A 12,441-nucleotide genomic window follows, 5' to 3' on the forward strand; every position below is an offset into this window, starting at 1 on the left:
CACAGATACAGTAAGAAGACATGAGGTGCACAGGTAGGTATACGACAGACAGGTGACAGCCACTCACCTTTAGCACCTGGCTGACCAGGCACTCCAGGGTTACCAGGGAAACCAGGCCTGCCATCGTCACCCTATGGAAAAAAACAGCAACATAAAACTGACACTTCTAAATATGTGACCGTTTCAGGAAGCTAGGCGTATGTCACACGTCACTACTTCACAAGAGGCATTTTTATTTTTATTAAAATGCATTTTTAAGCAGAAATGGCACAGCATTTTTGAAAGATATAACGTTAGCCATCGAGAACTACAAACGTTTTTCTACTTTTCTCAAGAACATTGATGCCCTGAATTTAGCAGGCGCTTTCAACAGATCAGTTGGGAAAAGTTGTGATGGGATACTTTCTGCACACGCACGGTCAGTGTAAACCGGAGTGACTTGACACAAGGCTAGCCAAACAAGATGTAGCTACAAAGATGTACCAAATATGTAGCTGCAAAACAGTTTGCTTCACGGCAGACTGAAAGCATTTAACATTCATCCATGTATACGGGTAAAAGTCTCGCTACATTTTCAGATATTATACATTTCTAATCTTGTCAGAAATTGTTTTGATTGCAAGTTAAAGCATACTGTTAGCTAGCTAGCTAGCAAACATTAGCTTGCTGGTTCGCTAGCTAATGTTACGTGTATGATCTGTGTAGTAATATTATTAAAATCAGAAACCATTTGCATTGCTAGTTATAGCACAATGTTAGCTAGCTAACATTGAACCTAGTTGGTTAGATTTAGCTACCTGCAGATTCATACTACAGCTATGACAATGTTTGTATTTGTAGTGGAATGAATTGGGATTATGCTGGTTCATTGTTTAGCTTGCTACATGTCTAAACAGAAGATTCCACCACAAATAAAACAATGGGACAGATATTTCACCGGATGTATAAATGTGAAGCATCCGCTTGGCGTTTCCAGTCACTACCAAATATGGTAGTGAGAGGAAGCCCAGTGGTTGGCAGTGGGTGAAGATAGAACCTGGTGGATTTTGCCTGACATTCTGCACATTTTCTCATTGATGAAACCTTTGATCTCAATACAGTTTTCTGTTCTCAAAACTATAATCTGTTACGAACAGAGTAGACTAAGTTTTCTAGATGTTACCCTTTACCAAAGTTTTAAAAATGTGCTTTGTTTAGAAGGAGTGCAAAGGTGAATTGAGTTATTGCACATGTTCACTTCATAGAGTAGGCGTTCCCTAATTGAAATATGCAAATCTTTGCTAGAACGCGCCAATAGGATCTCGCTAGCTCATGCTTGGCTCTGCCCACCTCCTTACTTGTTCTGCCCACTATGACCCATTTGTTCCAATTTGAAACAACAGTCTGTGTGGTCTATCTTGATTTAGTTATAAAAAATCTTTGACTCAACTTCACCAGATGATTACATGACCCCTCAAGTTAGCCAGCTGTGTCTGGGGAAGATTACGGCGATCTATTGTATTTCATGAACATGTTTACATGTCTACAAAATAGTGACCCATCCACTTAGCTAGATGTGGCTGGGGGGTGGTTATAGCTATTCTTTCACATGACACATCAATTTAGATAAGTCTGTCTAGGTAAGCGTCATCAAATAATTATAAAATATTAATGAAAAACATTTCTGGACACTTTTGGTTTTTGATACTGCAAGTAACCATTTCACAGTACCGTTTACACCTGTATCCTGTGCATGTGAGAAAAAACAACAACATTTTAGTCAATATAGTGTGTGTTTACCAGAGACAATAGTGTGAAGATCAATATGACCTGCACTAAACTCAGATTAGGATACTCACTCTGTTTAGCACATGGCCTCACATGTGAATTCTTAAAGAGATGGGTGTTGCTAAGGCTTAAGAGGGTGTGAACGATAATGACTAGGTGTAGACAAAGAAGAGCACAACAGCAGGTGTAGCAAAACATTCAAGGGCCATTTTCTCAAAAGTGGGATTATGAGTTTATTAACTTAAATTTAACATTGTTCCTCAACTGCAGTCTCTACTTTTATCCAATGTAAAAAAAAAACATTTCAATTTTTGCTACATAGGATCGAATCCACGTGGAGGGTCACATATTTCAAACTCAGTATAACATCAACTGCCACTTCTAAATATTTCAAACTCAGTGTAACATCAACTGCCACTTCTAAATATACCAAATTCAGTATAACATAAACTGCCACTTCTAAATATACCAAATTCAGTATAACATAAACTGCCACTTCTAAATATACCAAATTCAGTATAACATAAACTGCTACAGTACTTCTAAATATATCAAACTCAGTTTAACATCAACTGCCACTTCTAAATATATCAAACTCAGTATAACATCAACTGCCACTTCTAAATATATCAAACTCAGTATAACATCAACTGCCACTTCTAAATATACCAAATTCAGTATAACATAAACTGCCACTTCTAAATATACCAAATTCAGTATAACATAAACTGCTACAGTACTTCTAAATATATCAAACTCAGTTTAACATCAACTGCCACTTCTAAATATATCAAACTCAGTATAACATCAACTGCTACAGTACTTCTAAATATATCAAACTCAGTATAACATCAACTGCCACTTCTAAATATATCAAACTCAGTATAACATCAACTGCCACTTCTAAATATACCAAATTCAGTATAACATAAACTGCCACTTCTAAATATACCAAATTCAGTATAACATAAACTGCTACAGTACTTCTAAATATATCAAACTCAGTATAACATCAACTGCCACTTCTAAATATACCAAATTCAGTATAACATAAACTGCCACTTCTAAATATACCAAATTCAGTATAACATAAACTGCTACAGTACTTCTAAATATATCAAACTCAGTATAACATCAACTGCCACTTCTAAATATATAAAACTCAGTTTAACATCAACTGCCACTTCTAAATATATCAAACTCAGTTTAACATCAACTGCCACTTCTAAATATATCAAACTCAGTTTAACATCAACTGCTACTTCTAAATATATCAAACTCAGTTTAACATCAACTGCTACTTCTAAATATATCAAACTCAGTTTAACATCAACTGCTACAGTACTTCTGTTCACTGTTAAACTCTTTCTATGGTGGTGTATGTGCCTACCCTTGGTCCAGGCATGCCAGGGAAGCCGATGATACCAGGAGATCCTTTAGGGCCAGGGTAGCCTGGCCCGGCTGGGCGTCCGGGGAGACCGGGAAGTCCTGGTTCTCCTTTAGCCCTGTCAGCATAACCAGGCAGCCCGGGCAGACCCTGACGACCAGGCTGGCCTGGGAAACCCTTGTCACCTTGGGACAGGGAGGCACAAAATGGTGACTGTAGGAGCTTGTTGGTGACACAGATTTTACAGAAACGCCTGCATTAGGAGCTTGTTGATGACATACATTTGGCACAAAATGGCTAAGGATTTATATCTGTAGCCTACCACCTACCTCTAGGTCCAGGGAAACCAGGTAGTCCATTGGCACCGTTGTCGCCCCTCTGTCCGTTCTCCAGGTAATCTACTATGGCGGGCAGAGCGGGTGGGCCAGGGAGACCACGGTAACCTTCGTCACCTGGATCACACACGCACGCACGCGCACACACGTGCATACACACATGCAAGCGCGCGTACACGTGCACACACACGCGCAAGGACGCATGCACACACACACACACACACACACACACACACACACACACACACACACACACACACACACACACACACACACACACACACACAGTGAAACCAAAACAAATGCACTGTCAGACTTTTCATTATGTCAGAGCAGAATGATGAACTGTCATATTCATTATGTCAGAGCAGAATGATGAACTGTCATATTCATTATGTCAGAGCAGAATGAGGAACTGTCATATTCATTATGTCAGAGCAGAATGATGAACTGTCATATTCATTATGTCAGAGCAGAATGATGAACTGTCATATTCATTATGTCAGAGCAGAATGATTATCTGTCACACTATTCATTATGTCAGAGCAGAATGATGAACTGTCATATTCATTATGTCAAAGCAGAATGATGAACTGTCATATTCATTATGTCAGAGCAGAATGATGAACTGTCATATTCATTATGTCAAAGCAGAATGATGAACTGTCAGACTATTCATTATGTCAGAGCAGAATGATGAACTGTCATATTCATTATGTCAGAGCAGAATGATGAACTGTCATATTCATTATGTCAGAGCAGAATGATGAACTGTCATATTCATTATGTCAGAGCAGAATGATGACCTGTCAGACTATTCATTACGTCAGAGCAGAATGATGAACTGTCAGACTATTCATTATGTCAGAGCAGAATGATGAACTGTCAGACTATTCATTATGTCAGAGCAGAATGATGATCTGTCAGACTATTCATTATGTCAGAGCAGAATGATGATCTGTCAGACTATTCATTATGTCAGAGCAGAATGATGAACTGTCAGACTATTCATTATGTCAGAGCAGAATGATGAACTGTCAGAATAATCTTTATGTCAGACCAGAATGATCATCTACACCTTATCCACTCGCTTCCCATCATTCCATTGATTCTGTCATTCCCAATCCTGTACCTTTAGGTCCTGGCGCTCCGAAGTCACCGGGCAGGCCGTCTTTTCCTGAGAACCCCGGGGCTCCTTTACCTCCTGGTCCACCGGGTCTTCCAGGGTTACCTGGCATTCCGGGGAAACCCGCCAGTCCAGGGTAACCGCTCTCGCCTGTGAGCGGGAAAACAAAGATGTTTAAAAATGCCTATAGTGGATCTGACGAAGATCTACTTTTGGATCGATGCGTTGTTAACTGTTTTTGCCAAATAAAGATGGAGGAATAGTGTGTACAGGTCATGCTTATCTCTAGAAAGTCCCATCTGATCAAAAGTAGTACACTGAATAGACAGTCATTTACCCTGACCAGGAAGTTACTGTAACTATCTGTAGATGTGTGTTGAATATTTTCCCCCTACCTCACGTATGGCTTTAATAGAGAATGTATGGCTATTAAGGCTATAGGAAGTTGGCAATGGATCTTTAATTGATAATAAGTACCCCCCCCCCCCCCCCCCCCCCCTTACCCTTCCTTCCCGGTCCCCCAGGGATGCCGTTTCTTCCCCCGGGGCCCGGGGGTCCCGGAAGGCCCCTGAGTCCTGATGATCCACCCCCTCCTGGTTGTCCTGGCTGTCCCTTCCTCCCAGTTGGGCCTGGGAAGCCCGCGTCACCTCTGGCTCCTTTTAAACCGGGGTAGCCTGGGTGGGGATCGAGAAGACACAGTCAGGCATAACACTTTCCTCTGGGTGGGGATCGAGAGGACGCAGTCAGACATAACACTTTCTTCTGGGTGGGGATCGAGAAGACAGTCAGACATAACACTTTCCTCTGGGTGGGGATCGAGAAGACACAGTCAGGCATAACACTTTCCTCTGGGTGGGGATCGAGAGGACGCAGTCAGGCATAACACTTTCCTCTGGGTGGGGATCGAGAGGACACAGTCAGGCATAACACTTTCCTCTGGGTGGGGATCGAGAAGACACAGTCAGGCATAACACTTTCCTCTGGGTGGGGATCGAGAGGACGCAGTCAGGCATAACACTTTCCTCTGGGTGGGGATCGAGAGGACACAGTCAGGCATAACACTTTCCTCTGGGTGGGGATCGAGAAGACACAGTCAGGCATAACACTTTCCTCTGGGTGGGGATCGAGAAGACAGTCAGACATAACACTTTCCTCTGGGTGGGGATCGAGAAGACAGTCAGGCATAACACTTTCCTCTGGGTGGGGATCGAGAGGACACAGTCAGACATAACACTTTCCTCTGGGTGGGGATCGAGAGGACAGTCAGGCATAACACTTTCCTCTGGGTGGGGATCGAGAAGACAGTCAGGCATAACACTTTCCTCTGGGTGGGGATCGAGAGGACACAGTCAGGCATAACACTTTCCTCTGGGTGGGGATCGAGAGGACAGTCAGGCATAACACTTTCCTCTGGGTGGGGATCGAGAGGACGCAGTCAGACATAACACTTTCCTCTGGGTGGGAATCGAGAGGACACAGTCAGACATAACACTTTCCTCTGGGTGGGGATCGAGAAGACAGTCAGACATAACACTTTCCTCTGGGTGGGGATCGAGAAGACAGTCAGACATAACACTTTCCTCTGGGTGGGGATCGAGAAGACAGTCAGACATAACACTTTCCTCTGGGTGGGGATCGAGAAGACAGTCAGACATAACACTTTCCTCTGGGTGGGGATCGAGAAGACAGTCAGACATAACACTTTCCTCTGGGTGGGGATCGAGAAGACAGTCAGACATAACACTTTCCTCTGGGTGGGGATCGAGAAGACAGTCAGACATAACACTTTCCTCTGGGTGGGGATCGAGAGGACGCAGTCAGGCATAACACTTTCCTCTGGGTGGGGATCGAGAGGACACAGTCAGGCATAACACTTTCCTCTGGGTGGGGATCGAGAAGACAGTCAGGCATAACACTTTCCTCTGGGTGGGGATCGAGAGGACGCAGTCAGGCATAACACTTTCCTCTGGGTGGGGATCGAGAAGACAGTCAGGCATAACACTTTCCTCTGGGTGGGGATCGAGAGGACAGTCAGACATAACACTTTCCTCTGGGTGGGGATCGAGAGGACGCAGTCAGGCATAACACTTTCCTCTGGGTGGGGATCGAGAGGACACAGTCAGACATAACACTTTCCTCTGGGTGGGGATCGAGAAGACAGTCAGGCATAGCACTTTCCTCTGGGTGGGGATCGAGAGGACACAGTCAGGCATAACACTTTCCTCTGGGTGGGGATCGAGAAGACAGTCAGGCATAACACTTTCCTCTGGGTGGGGATCGAGAAGACAGTCAGACATAACACTTTCCTCTGGGTGGGGATCGAGAGGACGCAGTCAGGCATAACACTTTCCTCTGGGTGGGGATCGAGAGGACACAGTCAGACATAACACTTTCCTCTGGGTGGGGATCGAGAAGACAGTCAGGCATAGCACTTTCCTCTGGGTGGGGATCGAGAGGACACAGTCAGGCATAACACTTTCCTCTGGGTGGGGATCGAGAAGACAGTCAGGCATAACACTTTCCTCTGGGTGGGGATCGAGAAGACACAGTCAGGCATAACACTTTCCTCTGGGTGGGGATCGAGAGGACGCAGTCAGGCACAACACTTTCCTCTGGGTGGGGATCGAGAGGACGCAGTCAGGCATAACACTTTCCTCTGGGTGGGGATCGAGAAGACACAGTCAGGCATAACACTTTCCTCTGGGTGGGGATCGAGAAGACAGTCAGACATAACACTTTCCTCTGGGTGGGGATCGAGAGGACGCAGTCAGGCATAACACTTTCCTCTGGGTGGGGATCGAGAAGACAGTCAGACATAACACTTTCCTCTGGGTGGGGATCGAGAGGACGCGGTCAGGCATAACACTTTCCTCTGGGTGGGGATCGAGAGGACACAGTCAGGCATAACACTTTCCTCTGGGTGGGGATCGAGAGGACGCAGTCAAACATAACACTTTCCTCTGGGTGGGGATCGAGAAGACAGTCAGACATAACACTTTCCTCTGGGTGGGGATCGAGAAGACAGTCAGACATAACACTTTCCTCTGGGTGGGGATCGAGAGGACGCAGTCAGGCATAACACTTTCCTCTGGGTGGGGATCGAGAAGACACAGTCAGGCATAACACTTTCCTCTGGGTGGGGATCGAGAAGACAGTCAGACATAACACTTTCCTCTGGGTGGGGATCGAGAAGACAGTCAGGCATAACACTTTCCTCTGGGTGGGGATCGAGAAGACAGTCAGACATAACACTTTCCTCTGGGTGGGGATCGAGAGGACGCAGTCAGACATAACACTTTCCTCTGGGTGGGGATCGAGAAGACAGTCAGACATAACACTTTCCTCTGGGTGGGGATCGAGAAGACAGTCAGACATAACTCTTTCCTCTGGGTGGGGATCGAGAGGACGCAGTCAGACATAACACTTTCCTCTGGGTGGGGATCGAGAAGACAGTCAGACATAACACTTTCCTCTGGGTGGGGATCGAGAAGACAGTCAGACATAACACTTTCCTCTGGGTGGGGATCGAGAGGACGCAGTCAGACATAACACTTTCCTCTGGGTGGGGATCGAGAAGACAGTCAGACATAACACTTTCCTCTGGGTGGGGATCGAGAAGACAGTCAGGCATAACACTTTCCTCTGGGTGGGGATCGAGAGGACGCGGTCAGGCATAACACTTTCCTCTGGGTGGGGATCGAGAGGACACAGTCAGGCATAACACTTTCCTCTGGGTGGGGATCGAGAGGACACAGTCAGGCATAACACTTTCCTCTGGGTGGGGATCGAGAAGACACAGTCAGGCATAACACTTTCCTCTGGGTGGGGATCGAGAGGACGCGGTCAGGCATAACACTTTCCTCTGGGTGGGGATCGAGAGGACACAGTCAGGCATAACACTTTCCTCTGGGTGGGGATCGAGAGGACACAGTCAGGCATAACACTTTCCTCTGGGTGGGGATCGAGAAGACACAGTCAGGCATAACACTTTCCTCTGGGTGGGGATCGAGAAGACAGTCAGACATAACACTTTCCTCTGGGTGGGGATCGAGAGGACGCAGTCAGGCATAACACTTTCCTCTGGGTGGGGATCGAGAAGACAGTCAGACATAACACTTTCCTCTGGGTGGGGATCGAGAAGACAGTCAGGCATAACACTTTCCTCTGGGTGGGGATCGAGAGGACGCGGTCAGGCATAACACTTTCCTCTGGGTGGGGATCGAGAGGACACAGTCAGGCATAACACTTTCCTCTGGGTGGGGATCGAGAGGACACAGTCAGGCATAACACTTTCCTCTGGGTGGGGATCGAGAGGACGCAGTCAGACATAACACTTTCCTCTGGGTGGGGATCGAGAAGACAGTCAGGCATAACACTTTCCTCTGGGTGGGGATCGAGAGGACACAGTCAGGCATAACACTTTCCTCTGGGTGGGGATCGAGAGGACACAGTCAGGCATAACACTTTCCTCTGGGTGGGGATCGAGAAGACACAGTCAGGCATAACACTTTCCTTTGGGTGGGGATCGAGAAGACAGTCAGGCATAACACTTTCCTCTGGGTGGGGATCGAGAAGACACAGTCAGGCATAACACTTTCCTCTGGGTGGGGATCGAGAGGACGCAGTCAGGCATAACACTTTCCTCTGGGTGGGGATCGAGAAGACAGTCAGACATAACACTTTCCTCTGGGTGGGGATCGAGAAGACGCAGTCAGGCATAACACTTTCCTCTGGGAATCAAAGGAGTACATTCAATGAAATTCAAAAAGGGAGGGAGAAATGCTGATAAATACAAATATAGAAACATTGCATTAATATAACATTGTATACAATTTACCCCTGCTGTCAGAAACACAACTTACCTTGCAGTCCATAAGCAGTACTATTGTAATATGCAGTATCAAAATTACAATTAAAAGGATTTTGACAATTCAGAATGAAACATATAGTATGAGCCGACAAGGCATGTTCAGTTACATTCTTTCCTGTCGTAGTTTAAGATGCAATTTCAAATAAGGGTTCAGGTTGCTGAATTAATACATGAAAAGGTAGAATAGGCACATGGGTATAAAGTATTACCTCTGGTTAACATATTTGAATGTAACCAGTAAAATATCTTATCAAGGGATGAAAAATGATCATGCCAATGTTTATGATAAAATATACTGATTACTCAAGTGCAATTCCAGAGTAAAATTAGATAGCTCAAACACATAACAAATACACTCCAGAAAGCCTTCTATGGTTGCTGTCTTCTAGAAGTTTCTAGAACAGCCTTCTATGGTTGCTGTCTTCTAGAAGTTTCTAGAAAGCCTTCTATGGTTGCTGTCTTCTAGAAGTTTCTAGAACAGCCTTCTGTGGTTGATCTCTTCTAGAAGTTTCTAGAAAGCCTTCTGTGGTTGATCTCTTCTAGAAGTTTCTAGAAAGCCTTCTGTGGTTGATCTCTTCTAGAAGTTTCTAGAAAGCCTTCTGTGGTTGATCTCTTCTAGAAGTTTCTAGAAAGCCTTCTGTGGTTGATCTCTTCTAGAAGTTTCTAGAAAGCCTTCTGTGGTTGATCTCTTCTAGAAGTTTCTAGAAAGCCTTCTGTGGTTGCTGTCTTCTAGAAGTTTCTAGAAAGCCTTCTGTGGTTGATCTCTTCTAGAAGTTTCTAGAAAGCCTTCTGTGGTTGATCTCTTCTAGAAGTTTCTAGAAAGCCCTCTATGGTTGCGGTTTTCTCGAACAGGCTTCTAGGCTCGAAGTTTGAGGTGAGTGGGTTGGATAGCTAAGATGGGGTCAAGGGTTCACACAAGCTTATCAATGTTACAGCGACACAGACACCTGCTTTAGTTAAGTTCAGTTAGGGTTTCAAACTACAATTTTTTCCCATATCTTTATTTGGACTCAAATGCTCTGGGTTTAGATCAGTCGGTAGTTCTAGAAGCAGGTTGTTCTAAAATGTGAAATTCCAAAGGAGCATTGAGAGGTGGTGAGATGGGCAGAGTGGAGTGAGGGATGGAGGGATGAAGGGAAGGGAGTAGCTCACCTTGACAGCCTAGGGAGAGACCCAACAACAAAAAGAGAGGGATGGAGGGATGATAGGATGGATGGAGATGATGGTGCAGAGAGAAAGAGGGTGAGAAGAGATGCTTTTGGTGATGGAGATCACAAACAGGCAACTCGTGGATTCACAGGCAAACAAACTGAAGGTCGGGAAATAGAGAGAACATATCAATAAAGGAGAGGATCGGTGGGGAGCCTTCACAATCAACAAATGCATGAAGGAGGAGAGAGTCTCTGTGTGTTCTCTCTGTGGGCTAAAAGGAGGAGTCTCTGTGTGTTCTCTCTGTGGGCTAAAAGGAGGAGAGAGTCTGTGTTCTCTCTGTGGGCTAAAAGGAGGAGAGAGTCTGTGTTCTCTCTGTGGGCTAAAAGGAGGAGAGAGTCTGTGTGTTTTCTCTGGGGGCTAAAAGGAGGAGGGAGTCTCTGTGTGTTTTCTCTGGGGGCTAAAAGGAGGAGGGAGTCTCTGTGTGTTTTCTCTGGGGGCTAAAAGGAGGAGGGAGTCTCTGTGTGTTTTCTCTGTGGGCTAAAAGGAGGAGGGAGTTTCTGTATGTTCTCTCTGTGGGCTAAAAGGAGGAGGGAGTCTCTGTGTTCTCTCTGTGGGCTAAAAGGAGGAGGGAGTCTCTGTGTTCTCTCTGTGGGCTAAAAGGAGGAGGGAGTCTGTGTGTTCTCTCTGTGGGCTAAAAGGAGGAGGGAGTCTGTGTGTTCTCTCTGTGGGCTAAAAGGAGGAGGGAGTCTCTGTGTGTTCTCTCTGTGGGCAAAAAGGAGGAGAGAGTCTGTGTGTTCTCTCTATGGGCTAAAAGGAGGAGGGAGTCTCTGTGTGTTCTCTCTGTGGGCAAAAAGGAGGAGAGAGTCTGTGTGTTCTCTCTATGGGCTAAAAGGAGGAGAGAGTCTCTGTATGTTCTCTCTGTGGGCTAAAAGGAGGAGGGAGTCTGTGTGTGTTTTCTCTGTGGGCTAAAAGGAAAAACAACAAGTATGAGATATCTGGGAGCTGGAATAAATGGATTCAATTAATTAATGACAACATTCCCAAACATTCCCTAAATTCTGGACAAAATTCCTACTGGGTTTCAATTAGTCAGCGTTCTGAGTTCCGACTCTCACCTGGAGATCCGGGTAATCCTTTGCTTCCGGCTGGTCCAGCAGGACCGGGAAATCCATTGCCTCTGTCTCCAGGAAGTCCGGGAAGACCTAGAGCTCCGGGGTAGCCATCCGTACCGCGCTCACCCTTAGTTCCGGGAATGCCCGACCGACCATCAAAACCTGGGATAATACGGGACATAAGGTAAGATACACCAGGACCCACAGGAACATACAGCACAGATAGACAGAGCCACATAGAAACATCCCCACTAAATAATATGTGAAGCATCTATGTGGGCATTTTAAAGGCTTTATGAAGGCTTCACTTAACCTTTGAAGTTGTAGGTAGTTTAAAGATTTTTCATAGAGAGACAGACTGACAGACAGACATATAGACTAACTGTCACACCCTGATCTGTTTCACCTGTCCTTGTGCTTGTCTCCACCCCCTTCCAGCTGTCGCCCATCTTCCCCATTATCCCCTGGGTATTTATACCTGTGTTTTCTGTTTGTCTGTGGCACTTCGTCTTGTTTGTCAAGTCAACCAGCGTTTTTTGTCTCAGCTCCTGCTTTTCCCCAATCTCTCTTTTTCTCGCCCTCCTGGTTTTGACCCATGCCTGTCCTGACTCTGAGCCCGCGTGCCTGACCACTCTGACTGACCCTGACCCTGAGCCTGCCTGCCTGCCGTCCGGTACCGTTGCCCCACCTCT

General features: G+C 45.6%; 1 protein-coding gene across 2 annotated transcripts in view; it reads right to left on the reverse strand.

The window, feature by feature from the left end:
• The window catches only part of LOC129835506 (collagen alpha-6(IV) chain-like), a 243,804-nt gene that overhangs the window by 14,525 nt on the left and 216,838 nt on the right, over nucleotides 1-12,441 (reverse strand). The window contains exons 27-32 of one of the 2 annotated variants that reach the window (XM_055901163.1): nucleotides 11,753-11,911; nucleotides 5,119-5,289; nucleotides 4,622-4,765; nucleotides 3,484-3,606; nucleotides 3,158-3,339; nucleotides 77-131 (exon numbers count right to left, since the gene is read on the reverse strand). In XM_055901163.1, the coding sequence (XP_055757138.1) occupies nucleotides 77-131; nucleotides 3,158-3,339; nucleotides 3,484-3,606; nucleotides 4,622-4,765; nucleotides 5,119-5,289; nucleotides 11,753-11,911 (834 nt within the window). Of the gene's footprint in view, nucleotides 1-67; nucleotides 132-3,157; nucleotides 3,340-3,483; nucleotides 3,607-4,621; nucleotides 4,766-5,118; nucleotides 5,290-11,752; nucleotides 11,912-12,441 lie in introns of both variants that reach the window. The other variant, XM_055901162.1, reaches the window with a different exon arrangement.

Source organism: Salvelinus fontinalis, chromosome 36 (genome assembly GCF_029448725.1).
Source record: "Salvelinus fontinalis isolate EN_2023a chromosome 36, ASM2944872v1, whole genome shotgun sequence".
Lineage (NCBI taxonomy): Eukaryota > Metazoa > Chordata > Actinopteri > Salmoniformes > Salmonidae > Salvelinus > Salvelinus fontinalis.